General features: G+C 38.6%; 1 protein-coding gene across 1 annotated transcript in view; it reads left to right on the top strand.

The window, feature by feature from the left end:
* Positions 1 to 19421, top strand: part of insyn2ab (inhibitory synaptic factor 2Ab) — a 28235-nt gene extending 8814 nt beyond the window's left edge. Inside the window, exons 4-6 of the mRNA XM_030748250.1 lie at positions 3247 to 3318; positions 17500 to 17980; positions 18127 to 19421. Coding sequence (XP_030604110.1) covers positions 3247 to 3318; positions 17500 to 17683 — 256 coding nt within the window. The 3' untranslated portion in view covers positions 17684 to 17980; positions 18127 to 19421. The remainder of the gene's footprint in view (positions 1 to 3246; positions 3319 to 17499; positions 17981 to 18126) is intronic.
* Positions 19422 to 21258: the final 1837 nt, after the last annotated feature.

The raw sequence follows: 21258 nt of genomic DNA, 5'->3' as shown, positions 1-21258 counted from the left end.
AAAGTCATATTTCAGTTCTATTGTAGCATGCAGTAATTAATTTATTGTGGGAACTGGCAATGATTGGGGGCTGCATAGATAAGTTTCCAGTACAATATAGCTCAGAATGCTTTAAAAGTAAAAAAGGAAAGAAAAACTTAAACATAAGCTGGTGTGTTTTTAGGGAATTTGCCCTTAGTTATTCCGAAGTGTGAACTTGCACAACACTTGAGTGTGCAAAAATTTGACCTCTGGCATTAAACAGAAAGTTCAGCTGTGCTTAATGGCAATGTCATCGGTGCGGTCTGAACACTGGGTAAGTTTATCTCAAATCATCATATTTTTGGAACATTTTCTGCTCAACCAGCTCAAATTCCAAAGTACAAAAAAAACAAAAAAACATGCTGGAAGTGGATCATTAGACCATTTTCCAAATTATATCTTCAAAAGTATTTGATATATGAAGCTAAAATTTCACAGCAACATGCCATAAAATTTTGAGGCAAACCGGAAATGATCAAGCAGAGGGTCTATGATGATTTGAGATGGAATGACCCACTGTTTTCTCAGTTCATCCACAGACAGTTATAAATCTCTGAATTTCCATCAACCGAGTTGTTGTGCCACCGGTAAGTCTATCATATTTGAGCAGACATACCACTGAAGAAGAATACACATTAACAAAGTTCCTCAAGTCATGTCTGCAGTCACTTTCACAGCAGCACAGTTGTAAAAAATCTGTACTCTATCACTAAACCCATAGCAACACAAAGCAAATTGTATTTAATTCTCATCCACATCCAGTGGTGAACAAGGCACCCTGGTGTGACTCTGAGGAGCTTGGTTTTAAAGGCCCAATTAGTACAGCCTCATAACACTTTGCCTTTCATCTCCACAAAACTGCACATGCTGTAGTGATTCCACTGTTTTGCTCCAGCATTGTGTTTGAGTGTTTTTAGAGAAGTGCAGTTACAGTACACAAAAACCTGCCTCCTAAAGGATGTTCCCAAAAACTATTATCCTTTTTTGGTGCTGCTTGTGTCAGATAGGCTTCCTTAAACCAAAAAGCAACTTAAAGTTTCTCTTTTTTTTTTAAACCAGCAATCAGTACATAATGACCACTCTTTATTTAGCCACATATGCCATTTATACTTTTAGCAAGGTGTATTGACAAAAGGTATAAGAAGTAATCTACTCTTCCAGGAAAAGCAAAGTATTTTTGAAATGGCAAAAGAGTTCTTTCAGGGGATTTTACTTTCTTTACCTCATGTGTTCCATAAGATAATTCAAAAAAAATTTTTAGAAAATTGCAAAAAGTACACCAGCAGCTTTGATTAATGCATTTCCTCATCAACTGTTTCACATCTTTATAATTTTGATATCACAAATATTTTAGATACTTTTGAATGATTGTCTGTGAAGAGGAAGTCCCACCAATACCACATGTTTCACTTCTCTTATGGTTTCCCAAACCTTAACCTCAAGTACGTCAGTGACATGTGATGCTTATTGTTAAACACATTGAATTCAATAAATTAAAAAAAATTACAGTTATATTTTGAGCTTTATTTAAACCAGTGTTTATATGCCAAAGTAGATGATAAAGCAGAGATTTACATAATGCCATACAATGCCATACAATACTAATCTCACTGTTATATTTTTCCACATATCTGACTTTATACAGTTGTGAAAGTTACTTCCCCAGCTCTGTTCACAAAATGCTTTCATTTACCCTCCACACAAGATGTGTGTAAAAGACAGAATAGCACTGTATATAAAAAGTGCCACTTGAAACATGGTGGCATGACCTAGTGTAGCTTCTGTTCACATGTTATGTATTTCTCAGGCAGGCAGAGCAGCAGGCACGTAGGCAGGGGGTGTAGACAGTGAAACTAGAATGATGAGGCCAGGACATATCCCAGGACAGCTGACGTGGGCAAACAACACAGCAGTGAATCGGTGCCAACAAGCAGTCAGCTTAGAGAACAACTTTCAAAGGTGCAGGCTTTTTTTTTTTTTTGCTGTTTTTTTTTTTTTTTCATAAAAAATCTATGAAGATATTTTCTGTGTCGTTGTGCTTTAATACGGTATCACTACAGTGCAGTGTGAACATTATACCCTGAATACAAAAAAAAGGGTATTGTGCTGAGTACATGCCGTGACTGTAAATTTAGATTAATACACGTTGATTATTAAAGTAAAGCTCTTTAAATGATAAGGAAGTACATGGAAACCTAGGCAGCAGCGTAGCACCAGAGTAGGCCATTTCTGTGCAGTCAGTTACTGCCCTTCCTCACAGCTGTTCGAAGAGACTTTATTTGAGAACAGGGCAGAGTGGATGAACTCAATGACCTTGAGCTTCCATCAGCATTTTCGATCCATGAAGAAGCCGTTCTGTCTCCCCCAATGAGGTCACCTCTCATGTCACGGTGAACATTTGAGGTGCAGCTCCTCCACATGTCATCCATCAGGGCTAAAGGGCTACAGTGACAGCAAGCAATTATATGTGTGGCTCTTACACAGAATATCCTATCATTCCCATACCAGCACAGTCTAACACTGCATACATATCACTGACATACTGTGCAAATAGCAAAATGCATGCTTATCTAACCTCAGATGATGAAATAGGAATTAATGAAAGCCAAAGTGTGCCAGACTAGCAAAAGTCATTGGATATTTAATGCATCCTCTTTAACATGTGCACATTCTGTATACGCCTTATGTGCCACCTGGCTTGCAGCTGGTGCTTTGCAGAGGGCTTCCAACATAAAAATTACAACACTTACACAGACTACAGAGCCTGGGGGCAGTACACCTCAGCCATAAACAGAACAGATACAATGCTGTTGATTGCATTTCAAAAAGGTGTATCTGTAACAAATTGACCTTTATGAGAAAGATGTACTATGTAGCACATAATGTAAAGATATTGATTTTTTTATTCCACAGGAGTCGTGCAGCGTTTAGTTGTTTCTTCCTGTTGCCTATAGAATAGAGACACGGACAATTCAAAGTATGTCATGGCAAAGCAAGGTAATCCTATTATGTTAAATCAGCAAGTCTACACGCTTGATTAACCAAATCTGATAGAACTGCAGGATCAAAATCCCTGCTGCATTTTCAACTGTTAGCAAAGAGCAACCCTGAGTGAGAACAAACCTGAGCAAATCTGTCTGATAGCTGATACCCACAGGTGTTGAAATATAAAGGCAAAGCCTGTCACTGGAGCTCATGTATATCTTTCCATCTCTCCCTTCACAGGCTCTCCTACCGAACAGGACAAGACACAGCAAATTGTGACACTTGTCGAAACAGCGCCTGCATCATTTACAGGTGGGCTTGTTGCACTGTGTGTGTAATACACTGAATTAATTTGAAAGTGTTCTTTGTGAGGCTCATCTAGTGCAGTCATACTTTTGTGTCCAGAAAATGAAAAAGTAAACAAACTATGTGTAGAACATTACATATAGAGTGGTCTGACTGAGGCAGGAAATCCACAGAATACTAAAAATGTTAAAGTCAAATCTTTTGGGTGTGATATTAAATGGAATTCAGAAGAGAGGAATCATAAAATACACATCAAGATTATGAAAGAAATAATAACACTGACTGCTGTGTATTGGGTGTTGGATTGTTTTATTACAATGGATGACAAAAAAACAATGGCTCTAATATTTTTTGCAAAGGTTTCTGGGAAATATACGAGTCTGTGACAGAATAAGTGACAATACACAACAGTGGGAAACGAGTTAAATAAAGTAGAAAATGCTGTGATCCCATCACAGAGTATGTGAGGCCCTAAAATTTAACCTCGCACCATAAAACATTTCACATACTTTGAAACTTCAAAGTCCAAAAGAAAGACATCGTGTATTTGTCAAAACACAATTTTTATCAAGTGTATGTATTCTGATACATTCTGAGTATAAAAAATGGCTCAGAAACAGGAGGAAAATCCACTCAAGCTGTAGACTTGTGTCATTTGTCACCTCTATCTAAAAGCAGCTACTGCTTACACCCCACTGTTACCTTGTTCTCCAAAATGGTGAAACATGAAACTGTTTGGAAAATACTCTCATCTCCCCAAAAATACACTTTGTACAGTGGGACCTCTCAGTTGTTTCAACATAGGCACGAGTCAAAGAAGCTTAAAAAACAAAACCACAATTTTATGGATTTAAACTTTGTCTTCTTTGTGAATATAAAAGTTTGTTGCCGTATGGAAATGTTCTTTCCAACTTCTGCTTCATGCTTCCCCTTTTAGACAATAGGGTCCCTAGATAAGATAATGATGGCAGCCCATATTTTTCTCCACTGATCTTTTGAATTATTTTGAATATGTTCCTGCTACTTCCAACACCATATTTGAAACTACATTGGTCACTGTGAATATTTGACTCCAAAGACAAAGAAAACAACACTGCCCTGGACAGAATTTTCCCCTCATGTAATGTTTTCTACAAAAAAAAGTCTCCTCTCTCTGTTCCCTTGATGACTGCATTGTGTCAAGCTGACCCAGATTGTGGTGAAAACACAGTTGAACTTTCAAATAGGAGTTCTGTTACATGTAGGCTACTACGAGATGAAAAATCACTCAATCGCAAGGTCCACTTAAACAAACACATTAGGTCTGGATTGGCATTCAGCAGTGTCACATTCACCAGTTTGCACATACTTAAAAATGTATCTAGTGTTAGTTGATGCAGTAAACATTTCCACATTCATATTTTGGAGATCCCAGTGCTGCACTGTATAGCTTAGGATTTTTAAAAAAGAAAATGATTTTATATATATATATATATATATATATATATATATATATATATATATATATATATATATATATATATATATATATATATATATATATATATATATATATATATGCTGGAAAGCATGTGATTGGCAATGGCTTCATTTTCTGAATGACAGTGATCCCAAACACGCTGTCAACGCAGTAAAAGCATACCTGGATACAAAAACACACAATGGAACACTATCAGTTATGGATTGGCCTCCCCAGACCTCAACATTACTGAAGCAGTGTGGGATCACAGGGATGTGACAGAGAACAGAATTAAAGGCAGCCAACACCCAAAGAAGAGCTTTGAGCTGTCCTTCAAGAAAAAACAGACCCCATTTCTCAGCAGATTATTAGACCTGAATTCAATTCTCATGTCTGGGAAATTGGTAGGTGTCAGCAGTCAGAATTTTATGGTTATCTTTAAGGTATCTGACCTGAAGGGATCCTTCAAATTCACCTACCTATCTCGGAAGGCATTGTGCATGGAATGCTAAGTTTTTGCAGTTTTTAAACAGATGAGTTTCTTGGAAAATAATCTAGGAGGAACCTGTTCGACTTTAAATCAAATTAAAAAAGGCCAAACTAGTTGGTAAGAGAAGAATGGTTGTGTTTCCCCAAACACTTCACTGCCCTCTTCCTCTTTCCGCTCAAATTCAAACCCCTTTCTTAGTCTAAAGCACTTCACTGAGCTAGAAAATGGGAGACGAGAAAAGAACTGAGTCATCTTTCTGCAAAAGAGGGAAGTAAACAACCTCAAAAAAAAAATTCAGTAAACATGAGAAAGTCTGGATCACTTTGCATTTTTAAAACAGTTTTATTAGGCTAATAAGTAGGAAGATTTTGTCATTTACTGATCTAGTAGAAATGCAAGCAACTGTATTTCTACTAAAACTATTAAACCCTGCCAAACCCTTGAGCTCACTCTTGTTTCATTTTCTCGTTCTATCGTTCTCCTCCTTTGTGAGGGCTCTTCTCAGTTATTCCTGGTGTTCCACTTTCTGGAAATCTTCAGGAAATCTAGGTACCAGGGGAAACAAAAGTGCTATCCTCCTATTGTTTTCATTATGAAATTAAGCCTGGATTTTGTGTCCAGTGGCTGACAGGATTACATAGTAAAAATAAGGCTGGACAGAATCTAAACACCAATGATGTCATTATTCTACAGCCACCACACTGTCCAGTCATCATTTAGTTCAAGTAAAACAAAAAATGTCTATTGTCAGGCCAAAACAAAGTAACTGTTTTCAGTTTTGCTTCTGATTTTTTTCAATGTTATCTCTCCAGCTAAGAATTGGTTGTTCTTTGATAACAATTTATATTTCTAAGTGTATGTCTCCTTTTATCACTAAATGAATGCCATAGTCATTATTTCACATTGCACTTGTGAAAAGCATTCTTTTATTTATTTGCACTTGTCCCTCTTTTGCACTTATGTAATACTAGCATACTTTTTTTTTCTATTCTTTGTTCAACAATTACAGGTTACAACAAAGTAACATATACACCTGTGCCCTGCAGTTACAGTAATGAGTTTCAGAGTAATTCTAAATTTTGCTAAGACAGCTTACATTTAAAATGAAGTGGTGAAAACAGAGTTTGGCATGTAAGATTCAAGTTTGTTTCTCCCAACAAATACACATTCAGACTTGGGAGTTATAAGTAAACATGCCTCCGGAGCCTATAGGTAGATACTGGAGTGGTGAAGTGGTCAAAATAGCAGACAGTGGGAGCATGAGACTTGCCTCAATGAGTTAGGCTTCACTTTATAAATCCTACATGAAAAGTAGGGGAAACAACAATAAATGCTAAATAATTAAACATCCTCTGTTTATGAGAGGTTTACAAAAAGTAGTATAGTCCAGTCATTTCTAGTTATTATTCCATTAATAGATAATTATGACTATAGGAAAGTCCATGAATTTAATGATTTCTAAGATATCATGGAAGTTATAATATGATAAAGAACACATGGAAGGACTCATTCAAGATGTAAACTGTGACAAAGAAACACTTTTTACACATCATTTATTCATTTTTCTAGGTATAACACTCACCGGACCCTTTATTCGTTACACTTTCAGTACCAATTTGGACCCCTTTTGCCTTCAGAACTGCCTTAATTCTTTGTGGCATAGATTCAACAAGGTGATGGAAACATTCCTCACAGATTTTGGTCTATATTGACATGATATCACAAAGTTGCTGCACATTTTTTCAGCTAAATGTGTGAGATGAAAAATCTCCTGTTCTACCACAACCCAAAAAGTGATTGAGATCTGGTGACTGCAGAGTATAGTATAGTGAACTCATTGTCATATTCAAGAGACCAGTTGGAAATGTTTTGAGCTTTGTGACATGTTGCGTTATCCTGTTGGCAGCAGCCATCAGAAGATGGTACAATGTGGTCATGAAGGGGTGGGCATGGCCAACAACAATACTCAGGTAGGCTGTGGTGGTTAAACGATGCTCAGCTGGTACAAACGGGCCCACAGTGTGTCATGAAAATACCCCCACGCCATTACACCACCAACACCCTTCTAAAGTATTGATACAAGGCAAGGAAATTTGGTTTGAATTTCAGCAGGTCACCTTGATCATATCTGCATGCTTAAATGCATTGAGTTGCTACCATTTGATTGGAGCAGATATTTAGATAAAAATATCTATTATTATTTATTTTTCATGTATCATTCAATTTAATTAATTTTTATTTATATAGAGCCAAAACACAACAACGGTTGCCTCGAGGTGCTTTATATTGTAAGGTAAAGACCCTACAATAATACAGTGAAAACCCCAACCACTAAACAACCCCTATATGGAAAGGAAAATCTCCCTTTTAACAGGAAAAAACCTCCAGCAGAACCAGGCTCAGGGAGGGGCAGCCATCTGCCACAACCGGTTGGGAGTGAGGGGAGGGAGACAGGACAAAAGACATACTGTGGAAGAGAGCCAGAGATTAATAATAACTAATGATTAAATGCAGTGGTGTATAAACACATAGAGAGTGAAAAGAGTGTGTGTGAAGAATAAACAGTGCATCATGGGAAGCCCCCCAGCAGCCAAGGCTATTGCAGCATAACTAAGGAAGGGTTCAGGGTCACCTGATCCAGCCCTACAGTATAAGTTTGATCAAAAAGGAAAGTTACAAGCCTGTTCGTAAAAGTAGAGAGGGTGTCTGTCACTGAATCCAAGCTCAGGGCTCAGACTGGGAAAAGTTGGTGATGTAGTCCACCTCCTCTGTTCAGTGATGGTTGTTCACAGTGGACATAGATGGCTTCTTTAATTCCTCTTTCAAACCATCTGTCTTCCCAGTCTAAAATGTGGACATTGGCATGCTCGAAAGAGCATGCCAAGTGCAGATGTACAGCTGTCCTGTCAAGGTGACTCTTCTATGTTGTGCCATGCGTTTGTGAAGAGGCTGTTTGGTTTTTCCAGTGTAGAGTTACGAGCACTCTTCACTGCACTGGACAGCATACACTACGTTGCTTATCTTGTGTTTGGGAGTTTTGTCCTTTGGATGGACCAGTTTTTGCTTTAGAGTGTGACTAGGTTTGAAGTATACCGGGATTTCATGCTTGGAGGAAATTCTTCTGAGTTTCTCTTGCAAGCCTCTCTTACATACGGGATCACAATGTTGTTCCGCTTGTCATTCTTATTCTCCCTAGTTGGCGTCTGACCTTCCTCCCTGTGCGTCTTTGCTGATTTGATTGTGTTCCTTTTGTTTCCCTTCTGCCTTAGAGGGGATGTTTTCCACCCAGCGTTGCAGAGTCCTGATCACCCCAAGTTTGTGTTCCAGTGGGAGGTGGGAGTCAAAGAGTAGGTACTTATCTGTGTGTGTGGGCTTCTGGTAAACATCAATATTTAGGCCCATGGCACATCCGTGCTTTTGTCTTAATAGGTCACTTGACAGAATGTGGCATTTTGGACTGGGAAAACAGATGGTTTGAAAGAGAAGTCCACTGTGAATGGCCATCACTGAACAAAGGTGATGGATTATGATAAAAACTGTCCCCTATCTACAATGCAGTCCTGAGCTCCCATCCCAGGCACCTCAATCCCCACTCACACCTTTTTTAAGTTACTTCCATTGGTCACTTGACAGAGTGAGGCGAAATCCCACATTTGTTTCACCCAAAGCCACTGATTGTTGTAAACCATGCCTTCTTATACACCTTGGCACATGTAATTATACACATGAACAATAGTGGGACACAACCATCAGCAGGAGACAAGGCCCACTGGGGCTTAAATATCTGGGTCTCTCCATCTTTTGGTTTGAGAACTGAAGAAGCCTTTTGGATGAGAGGTGAAATGTCTTCAAGAAACGTGAAGAAGTCCAGTTGCTTTTTTCAAGCTCCAGAGACCAATATGGGAAAAATATACTCACGCTTTCTAGTCCCCGTCAGTACTCTCGCAACATTTTGGATCAACATAAGGCTTTTCAGGGAGTTTTTAGGACACCCTGATAGTAATGAATTACAATAGCCAAGCCTAGAAGTAATATATGCATGAACTAGTTTTTCATCGACAGAATGTTTCTAATTTTAGAGATCTTGCACAAATGCAAGGAAGTAGTCCTACATATTTGTTTGATATGTGCATTGAAGGATATATCTAGGTCAACAATGACTCCAAGATTCCTCACAGTGTTACTGGAGGTCAAGGTAATGCCATCCAGAGTAAGTATCTGGTTTGTGTGGCCGAGTACAATAATCTCAGTTTTATGTGAATTTAGAAGCAGGAAATTAGAGGTCATCCAGGTTTTTACATCTTTAAGACATTCCAGCAGTTTAACTAACTGGCTTGTGTCATCTTCATGGATAGATAAAGCTGGGTATCATCTGCATAGCAATGAAATGTATGCTATGCCTTCTAATAATACTGCCTAAGGGAAGCATGTATAATGCAAATAGAATTGGTCCTAGCACGAATCCTGTGGAACGCCATGTACGCCAACATTTTATTATCTCTGATAATAAAATATTATGATCACCAGTATCAAACGCTTCATTGAGGTCTAGCGGGACAAGCACAGAGATGAGTCCACTTCACTAATGCTGTTTCTGTACTGTGATGAATTCTGAAACCTGACTGAATCTCTTCAAATAAACCGTTCCTGTGGAGATGATCGTTAGCTGTTTTCGAGTTACTCTTTCAAGAACTTTTGAGATAAAAGGAAGGTTGGAGCTTGGACCATAATTAGTTAAGACAGCTGGGTCAAGTGATGGCTTTTTAAGTAATGGTTTAATTACTGCCAACTTAAAGGCCTGTGGTACGCAGGCCAATACTAGAGATAGATTGATCATATTTAAGATTGAAGCATTAATTAATGGTAGGACTTCTTTGAGCAGCCTTTTAGAATAGTCTAATAGACATGTTGATGGCCCGGAGGAAGTAACAATTGAAGTTAATGCAGAAAGATCAATTGGAGAGAAAGAGTCAAAATAAATATCAATAGTACTGTAAGTAGCTGTACATAATGATACATCTGTGAGATGGTTATGAATATTTTTTTCTCTGTTATCTCTGTTAATGGTTAAAAGATAATTTGTGAGGAAATTCATGAAGTCATTACTAGTTAAGGTTAACGCAATACTCGACTCAACAGAGCTCTGACTCTTTGTCAGCCTGGCTACAGTGCTGAAAAGAAACCTGGGGTTGCTCTTATTTTCTTCAATCAGTAGTGAATAGTAAGATGTCCTAGCTTTACAGAGGGCTTTTTACAGAGCAACAAACTCTTTTTCCAGGCTAAAGGAAAATCTTCTAAATTAGCAAGATGACATTTCCTCTCCAGCTGATGGGTTATCTACTTTAAGCTGCATGTTTGTGAATTATACCAGGAAGTCAAGTACTGCTGATTTGAGGCTTTCTTCTTCAGAGGAGCCACAGTATCAGGAGTCATAGACAGTGAGGATGCAACACTATTAATGAGATAACCGACCTCTGTGGGAGTAGAGTTTAGGTAGCTACTCTGTATTGTCAGTATGGCATTAAATAAGATAATTGTAGAGGAATTATATCCCTAAACTTAGTTACAGCACTTTCAGAAAGCCAACTACTGTAATGAAATTTATTCCCCACTGCTGTGTAGTCAATTAATGTAAATTTAAGAAATGATCAGATTAAACACTGCTTTCAGGGAACACTGTTAAATCTTCAGTTTCTATGCACTGTCAGAAAAAGATCCAGAGTGTGATTAAAATGGTGTTTGGGTTCATTTACATTTTGAGAGAAGCCAGTTGAGTCAAATAATAGATTAAATGCAGTGTTGAGGCTGTCATCTTAAAAATCACCTACTATAATTATTTTATCTGCACTGAGCACTAACTCAGATACAAAAAAGTCTGAGAAATCAGATAGAAACTCTAAATAAGGCCCAGGTGGATGATAGATAATAACAATGTGCTTCCACATTCTGACAGTTAGTGTGATTCGGGGGTGTTGAGTCGTTTAAACTAACATATTCATCAAGTCTCTGTAAGGCAGAAAAAATCAATATGTTGATCAATTCTTAAATCATTTACCAACAGGGACTTAGAAGAGAGAGACCTAATGTTTAATAGTCCAAATGTAACTGTTTTACTCTTTATTGCAGTTGAAGATGCTATATTGTACTTGTTGAATTTTTATGCTTAAATTGTTTTTTGCGGATATTTGGTTTGTTTTTGACTGGTCTGGGAGCAGACACAGTCTCTATAGGTTTTGGGGGGATGACAGGAGAAGAGAAGCTGCAGAGAGGTGTCTAAGACTGCAACTCTGCTTTCTGGTCTCAACCTTGGGTAGTCACGTTTTGGGAGGTTTAATAAATTTGGGAGCTGCTCCATCCAAAATGGGATAGATGCCATCTCTCCTAACAAGACCGTGTTTTCCCCTGAAAGTTTCCCAATTATCTATAAAGCCCATATCGTTTTCTGGACACCACTCAGACAGACAGCAATTTGAGGAGCGCGTGAGGCTAAACATGTCACTCCTGGTCCAAATGAGGAGGGGTCCAGAGAAAACTACAGAGCCTGACACTGTTTTGGCAAAGTTATACACCAATTCAATATTGACTTTAGTGACCTCCAGATGATGTAACTGGGTGTCATTACTGCCGATGTGAATCATTTTATGAAATCTACATTTATCCTTCGCCAGCAGTTTGATTTCTTTTGTGTTGCTCTGGCCCCTGAAAAACAATCAACTCTGGTTGCTAGAGTCTTCATATTTCTCAAAACAGAGTCATTAATAACCAGAGTTTGTTCCTCGGCAAATGTGTGGCAGAATGGGGAAAAACTATTAGAGGTTGGTGGTGTACCGGGGCATTCTGTTTAGGGCTATGCTGCCTCCTCACCTTCATCCAGTTGGCCTGATTTCCCGGCTGCTTAGCCTGGCGGAGAGCTAACAGTGGCTAAGCTTCATTGGTCCACACTGACTAAAGAGATCTGGCTAGCAACAGGAATTTCAAGGGTGTGGAGCCGAGTTTTCAATTACACAAGCCTTGCCTCCAAGGCTACAAACAGGTTACGTTTCTTATTATCTTAGTATTGATATTATTAAGAGATTTATAATTAATCAAGCTATACAGATTAAGCTACACAAAAAAACCACTGAACACTGTAACTAGAACAGGAAATGGTACAATACTGCATTGAGAGCCAACACCAAGTAAGAGCGCCATTATTATTATTATTATTATTATTATTATTATTATTAGCTGTATGTGAGTGTATGTATGGTATTGTAGGTGATTTCCTGCGGTACAGCTTGCAGTGTGTGTATGTCAGTTTGTGTCCTTATTGACCAGACAGGCCTTTTCATCAATTTTGTTTTCAAGAGTTTACCATTACTATAAAGTGCAGATTATGCTAGTCCAGGAAACTTCAAGTTGAGTGGTGAAGGGAACAGCTGTGATTGGCACATACAGACATGTGGTCAGGGGGTGATTTAGGGAACATTTGATTTGCTTTAGCTTTGCATTTTAATTGGCAGAGCACACATTTTAAATATCGCTCGATCATGCTCATATAATTGTGGGGAGCTAAAATTGTGATCGAGATTAAAATTCTATCAATTGTGCAGCCCTAGTATCTAAGTGTGAAGCAGGAACCCCACTGCGTAGAGGAGCAGCTTCAATTGTAGAGCACAATTTCTCATTTTCATTTCACTGATGGTATCTTGATAACACAAAGTGTGGCAGTTTTATATGTCAGCGAAGAAACTTGGCTTAATTAACAAACTCTAAAAATATTAAATAGCACAAACACTGTCTTCAGCCTATTGTCTGTAAACCAAAGCAAACTGTATATGGTAATAAAGTTGCAATGAGGATGCACTCTGTAGAGTAATAATAAAATGAAATATGATCATTTCATTTGTGCGCTATATCATTAAGTTGTTGTTTTGCTTGTTTGTTTGTTTACTTACTTTTTCAATTAATCCAGCTTGGTTTTAATAGTCATTAAATGGAGCTATAGTTTACAACAGGTCTTGGGCACTATGTCATTCTGCAACAGTATTGTTTACTATTCACCATCAAAATTCACCAACTTTCAAAGACAAGACAGAATTGTCTTATTAAACACAGAGAGAAAGCACTTCTTTATCATTTATTCAAAGTGCTGACTGATGTCATCATAGCATCCCTGTCATTATGGTATCTTAATCTAATGAGTTAAACTGCTAGTAAGGCAGCTGCAATCACAATGCTGGACAATCTACTGTGTAACACTTTGATAAGAAAGCTTCGGTACAATGAGGAATATTAAAACCAGCCAAGAACAGCAAGTTAGGACCAATTACCCCTCGAATTTAGACAGCAACCAGCACCTGTGCGTTGCAACTGTAACCTAGATTATCAGCTTTGAGATGTAGTGTTTAAGTTCAGAGTGCTCCGGCATATCCAGTAAGTCCAATAAATTCAGCCACTCTAGTGGCTGCTGAGATCAGGTAGTCAATCTGTGGGTCTTATCCAGGCTTCATTTCTCCCTCTCTTGGTAAAGGAAAAGTAAAGATATGCTGTACTCATAGTGAAAGCAAAGGAAAGCTACAATAACTATGATACTGTCTATCAATGGGGAAAAAGGTATCTTAGATTCACCTAACCAATACTCCACCTATATTGATATCTATTGACAATTTTTTTTTAGAGATTCTAATGTTGATTTTTAATGTTTTTTCACCTCAGTACAATTTGAATTTATGGTAATTACACCATTGGAAACTTTGAAATCAGCATGTTTCCAGAAGGTCGAAAACGGAGGGCACTATCATACCTTATTAGCTGTGTGCCATCATAGCTTGGGCAGCACAGTGGTGCAGTGATTAGCACTTTTGCTTCACAGCATGAAGGTCCTAGGTTTGAATCCACCTGCCAGCTGGGTCCTCTTACTGTGTGGGTTCTCTCTGAGTTCTCTCTGAGTTCTCCAGCTTCCTCTAACAGTCCAAATACTAGCATGAGCCCAGGTTAAGTGATTTTAAATTGGCCATAGCTGCGAATGTAAGCATGAATGGTTAACTGTCTCTCTGTGTTAGCCCTGCAATAGACTGGCAACATGTCTAGTAAGTACCCCACCTTTTCCTGGGATAGGGTCCAGCACCCCCGCGACTATGAATTAGATAAGCAGAAGAATGGATGGATAACTGCATCATAGCTACTAGCAGTTAGCTGGTTTGCTAACATTAGTGATGGCATTTTCTTGTTCTCTTTATTAACTCTTTTATTCAAGGAAACTCTGTGCAGCCCTAAGAAAAAAATACCACAGAGGAACAAAAAGATGGAGCCGTCCTTTCACAGAACCAAATAAAAACACCTCAACAACACAGAGATTCAGACAGCTTCAGCGCTTTATATTTTCTTGCTATATCTACCTGCGTGTGTTCAAACAAGATTTACAAGAGCATCAATTGCAAATTATATGAGGCCTACCACTGAGTCGACATAGACTACAGCAGGAAGCTGATATAAAAAAAAAAACATGCTCAGATCAAAGCTTTAACAGCTTCTATTCCTATCACGCTGTGTTAACTAAGACCCAGCATTTGAAACAAAAGTATACAATGTAGTGTTTCCAATTTGGAACTAACCATGACTTTGAAGAACAGTTAAGTTCAGGAAAAAGCAACTGCACTTCAATATGATGAGACGCACGAAGCTAATTAGCACTTGTGTCCCATGCTGAGATAACGGAGCTGTGGTTGTTTTGTTGAACAATTGTCAAGATTGCCTGTTCTATGCTCATTAATTAGATTGTTTTTTTTCTCGGTGCATCTTTGAAGCAGGAAGCAATGTAACACACAAAAGCAGAGGCTTTTATTTCAGATATACACGACAGGGAGAGACTTTCTACATGTCACTTACTGTAGTAAACCTGTGGGAAGTTTCTGCTTCAACTGTTGCCTGTCAGCAGAGGAAATGACTGTCATTCTCTGCTGATTTATCTATGATGCCCCATCATGCAGTTCTGAGGATGTTACACTGTGCTGGGCCTGAACCACTCATTTTGTCAAGTGGAGAGTTTGAACTGTGAATGGCCGAAGGGGAAATCATAGGAGGGGAAATGACTTTACATTGAAAGGCGCCAGCAGCAGAAAGAACAGAGAATAGAAGCAAGCAGGTGTACACTGCTGAATGAATAGACTGTGCTATGCTAAAAAGACATCTCACGGCTGCAGTATGCCTCCCAGGAGCAACAATCATTGAATGGTGCTCAGTACACCACAACCACAGACAAACAAACGGCTCGCCACTGATCAGTGCAACAGCTACTCACACTGCATAGCTAAAGAGATGATTAATCTGCTTTGGTGAATGCCCTAGAAAAGCTTCCCTGTCTCCAGCCGCTTCAATCTGGTGTGTACAGAGATGATCTTAGATATAGGGCTTTTTGTTTGTTAAAGCACCTGCTCCACAATGCCACCCGCATCGTACAGGGCTGCCTCTGGCTTTCCACAGAGGCATTTGTCCACAGCGTGCAGTAATTGCAGTGATCTGCCAAGTGATTAATTGCTTAATAATTTCTGAGGCGATTCTGTGCTACGCTGTGCTGCTGTGTCTCTGCTCCGCTTTCTGTCAAGTCAACAGTATTTAAACCGCACTTGTAAAAAAAAATTTAACATAAAACAAAAGATACAAATAGAGATAACAGGGAGAGGAAACGAAACAATGGATAATATAAATAAGAGCTGCTCATCGCACACTGAAGAAACAGCAGTTCTGGCAAGATCGAGGCTTGACTCTATTCTAAAAATGGAGTTTCTCTTTGTGAGCGATTCAGTATTTAGAAGACCTGCAACTGCTAGCTTTCATTTCAAGTGGAAATAAGGAAAAGTGCTATTAAGAGAGAACATGCTTAAAAATCTCTTTTTGTATTAATGATGATGTTAGGTTTTAAACAGCCCACAAATCCAGACTCCTGTACATTTTAATACACGCTTTTCATTAAATCTACCATACTGATTCATTGTAAGTCCAGGCCTGCCAAACTACTATCCAGCCCTCCATCCAGTTTCTCCCCCGAAGGCTTTAATAGAGCTCTGTTCTTAACTGACACTTATCTTAAGGGTGAGGACAGTTCCCAGGATTCATTATGTCACTATGAGTAGAGCATATCCTGTAGGCAACTAATTACGCTGCCCATCAAAGCGCTTACCATATCAGGCCAAGCTTTGTACCTTAATGCCAGTTTGTCTGCATGCAGACAAGGAATGGACTACATGTTTGACCTTGACTTGTCAGATGTCATCTCTTTTGGCAGCTTTAGTTCTCCCAACCAATAATCCTCTTTACTTCGAATGACATGAATGAGCTTTGTAAGTCACAGTATTTCCTGGCTTTTTTTTTTTTTTTAATGCAGCGCGTTGAGCAATTTTGACGATAAAAGAAAATGAGGATGAATAAAAAAAAAATGCTCTAAACCAAAAAGCGACAGAACATTCAATTATCAGGGAAGGTTTGCTGCACAGTATCACCATAGCAGGTATGGAGATGAATTCTCTTTGATTTCAACTATGGTGCCCTCAGAATTTATCGCACGCCCTAAGAATAAATACATGCACACTACAAATCAATAGCGATGAAGTGAAAGGAGATGGTGTATAATGGTGCATTTATCTCGTGCTTGAATACAGGCAGTTAATCAGGGTCTGCTTGGCCTCTCAATGGTTTCATTTGGATGGGATTAATCCCCACATTTCTCTCAAGCCTGAGAGATTTAATCAGAGAGAGGGTTCAACTACGGTGTCGGAACAAAATCAGACGATGACCAGCCTGGGATTACACTTGCGGATGTGAAAGTCTGATGTCAGGAGCAACCCACATTCTGGCTCTTTTTTTTTTAAATTCGAATATAATCTATGCAGGAAAAGTCCTTTGACTGCATGCGTTTAAAAAAAATGCAGAGATGACGCAGAGGAACTCTATTACTCAGAAGAGTCTCAGAAATATGGATATGTGCCGCAACTAATATGTGCTGCCAGGGTGTCTGTCAGTGCATTTGAACTTCAGCCTCCTTCCCTGCCTCCATCTGGCAGTGGATGTTTATGGATTACTAACATAAAAAAATAAGTCAAAAGCTGAGTCATAAATATTATAGCCACCCGACATACAGACCATTAACTTTTAAAATGGTCAGATTCATTTTTCTAATATTGCTATAAGTGAAAAAGCACGATAATGAACTGATTAAGCAAAATATTCTGTAATTTTAATTTGTATGCTTGTGTTACAGTGTCGAGTTGGACTTTAAGCTGCAGGAGGACAAGCTCCAGCCTCTGATGAAGAGACTTTGTCCCCTGGACAGCCAACAATGCCCTGCTCTGCCTTATTCCAATGAAGTTTTCACATCCACTCCGAAACGCAAGTCCAAGACAGAGTCCAAAAAGCATGCTCGTTGGAAACTATGGTTCCTCTAAATAAAACATGAAGGCTTTGGAAACCACCATTTTATCGGGCACATTAATACCCCCTGTTATTCTCAAAATTGCCGAAGGAATATTCAGATGGGGTAATCAACCCATAAGAATGGATGAAAACAGAAACCACTTGATTTGGGGTTCTGTGTTGAGACTGCACATCATGTCACCTGGGGGACTTCAGACAAAAAAACAAAAGAACAAAAAAGAAAAAAAACCCAAAACCATTTTAAATTCAGTCTAACCTTTTTCTGGCATGTTTGCTGGACAGGATCGACACACATCTGCAAAAACTAGGTGAGCTTTGACATACATCATTTTTAAAAATCTGTGTAAAGCTGACCATTATTTGTGTACTGGGTCAATGCACTTCTCACTTTATATTGAAATCTCTTTGTTGCATCTTCCAATGAATGCAATGCACTTTGGTCTTTTCCCCTTAGAGTATATTGCTTGGCAACAAGAGGAGGAGCCATGTGGAGGGTCTTTTATGAGTGAAGCTCTAATCTTTGAACGGACATCAGCCCCCACCTCCAGAGAGCACAAACATTTGACTTTTTTGAGGAGACTGAAACACAGTATGACTTTATGTCAGCACTGTTCTTATAACCCATACTATCCTCTCCTCTTCCTCCTTATCTGTTACCATACTGTGTAATTTGCTTGTCTGACAGAACATCTGCCCGCCTTTGCTAATAACTCCTCCCTGTCCTCCCTCTTATTGAAACTCCTTTATCTTTTTCTCTCTCTTTCTCTCTTTATTTAGCTTACTGTGTAACTGACCAACTAGCCAGCTAACATTGCTTCAGTCATTCTGTCAGTTTCTGTTCATGAGCGGACACGAAATGTTCAGAATCATTATTTTAGAATATCTGCATCTTTTTAGCAAAGTACTGTGAAATGATTTTTTTTTTTTTATATATAAATATGTATGTTTGGGCACCTCCTCTTGAAGCAGGTACAATAGTTAAAAACACAGATCAAGTATTCTGGGTTAGATTTTTTTTAAACAACATATATAATGTTTTGACTACTTCTAAGTCAGAGTATTTTCTATGATAACACTGTTTGCTTTTTATTTTGACTGTTTATTTATTGGCTTGTTTTGTTTAGAAGTTCTGACAGAAAGTAAAAGCTATTTTGACATTTCTCTCATTTCTCTTTGAGTGCAAGAGTTTGTCATGGCTCTTAGTCACAGCAAAGCTCTGATGTAAAATCTTGAAACGAATTCGTTTAAAGTCTCATGTCCAGTTAGCTACTGTAACAATTCGAGTGTTGTTCTGTGACACTGATTTATCCTTATCCATTTAGCAAAATGGAAAAAAACAACTTTTTTTGAATGCCAAACACATGTCCACCAACCCACACAAACAACTGTGCACTGAACTTGCAGCAAGAGCAGAAGGGCTATATACAGTGCTAAAGGAGCATGGTAGCAGTCTTACAGCCGAAAAGACTTGTGTCCACCAGCTTTGGTCAGTTAGAAAAAGAAAAAAACAAAAAATAAAAGACTGATGATGTAGCAATGACACGCTTTTATGAAGCAGGCATTTATGAATTTCTTTCAGTCACTTGATAACAGCAGCTGTCATGTAGATTATTGAATGGAACTGTACAAGAAATGTCAGGAAGACTCACACTGGCCTCCCATTGTTAGATTACACAGTAGATTACATTATTCAGGTCAACAATCTCCATGCAAAGATCTGTACCCTGAGAAAGTGCAATTTAGTGATTATGTGCAATATTATGCATTTTTCTACTGTTTCTACATCACAATTAAAAACATTTTCAAATGAAGGACATTCAGTGTTCTCTTACTGTACATGTATGTCTATTTAAAGAGTGTTGGTCTCGTTCACACAGGCCTAGAGATCGGTCTGGGGCCCCATGGCGGTCTCCAGTCACCTGACCAGTCGGCAAGTGGTTGCTGGAGGATGCTGCACCAAAAACCTCATTGTGATTGTTTTGGTCACTAGCACATTGTCACGGTTGCCCACAGTTTGCACAGAAGACACCAACTTGTCTGCAAATACTTGCTAACTAACCACTGAACGGCAGTGAAAATTGATGCAAGTGTGATGCAAACCGGAAATAAAGAATGTTCACCTTCAAATTAAAAGCTGTGCCTGTCTGCTAAATCCAACATTTTTTAAAGGATGGAACTTTTACTTTGAAGGTTTTGATTTGCACTGTACTCTTCACAGTTTCAGTATTGCTGAAACTGTGAAAACAAACATTTGTGCAGCAAGTAGCTGCCAAATGTTTGAAGAGAGGTTGGTGTCTTCCATAAAATCTACAGGCAAACATAGCATCTTGTTAGCAACCAAAGCAATCACAAGGTTTTTGATGCTGCCTGGAATCTCTCTTTGCAACCAGTTTCACTGAGCCACTGCCAGCAACCTCCTGCAACCGCGCACCACATTTTTACCTAGTGACCAGTGGTTTCCATTCAGTCACCAAACAGTCTCTAGGCCTGTGTGACTTGGGCCTAAAGCAAAAAAAGCTGTGACTCTGGTTGACGTGAATTGCTCCTGAATCGTCAGTGAAAACAAATGCATCCTTTGAAGAGGAAAAACTAAAGGTGCCATTTTATGTTCGGAAAACCTTTTTAAGGAAAAGATTATTTTAAAAAAATTCATTATTGAACTCAAAATATTCAAAATGTACACCATTAACTTAAATTTAGTTAACTTACTTTGCTGGTCAGTTGTTGCCAATGCACTTTAAATTCTTATCCTGATTTCACGTGTGTCTGGCAATCATGGCCAAGATTCATGGGCAACTTAGTATTTAGAGGCGTTCACCAAGCCAAAACTACACAAGTGATGTTCATAACATGAGTCTATACAATTACATTTTTTGTGTGTCCATATAAAGCAATAGCAAGGATTTCATTAAGGAAAAAGGAAGTGCAGAATGGAGAAAAAGACTTATTCATCAGCCACCCCTTCCACCTTGCAATTCTGTGTAAGAGCAGAGTTTGACTGTGATGAGGGTTCAGCAGCTGTGCAGTGGAGCTACGTCTTCCCTCCTCTAATGTGATTAGTTTTCAATAGCAAAAGAGACTCAACCTTCAAGTCAAGTCCTGATGGAGAGTGGGGGATGCGGTCTATGAAACTGAATGACTTGCACCCCACATACAAAGGACAAAATGAACAATAATTAGCTTTTTGTCATAACCCCAATAAAAACAGATATATTAATGGAAATGAAAATATTAGGATTCAAAGTCATTCAGATACAATGACCATTTTACTATTAAAAATAATACAGTTAAATGCAACACACATATGATGTTTTTACTTGATTATATAAAGGGGTATGTCAAGGCAAAGTGCAGTTTGATTAGTGCAATTAAAAAGTATGTGATTTTATTTATGATAGTGAATGAAAAAAAAAGTCATTTTTTATTTAGTATCTCATCATTTTTCTCATAGGTTTTGGTTACCATTGGGGGGGTAATCTCAGGTCTTATTTCCAATGGTTTGCACTACTCTGCGAGCTTACAGGAACACTGTGGTGACAGTTCAGATTTTTAGGAACTTTCAAAACTCCTCACTGTGACGAACACC

Source organism: Archocentrus centrarchus, chromosome 15, assembly GCF_007364275.1.
Source record: "Archocentrus centrarchus isolate MPI-CPG fArcCen1 chromosome 15, fArcCen1, whole genome shotgun sequence".
NCBI lineage: Eukaryota > Metazoa > Chordata > Actinopteri > Cichliformes > Cichlidae > Archocentrus > Archocentrus centrarchus.
Note: the sequence above shows the minus strand (reverse complement) of the source record. Positions and strands in the feature narration are given on the sequence as shown.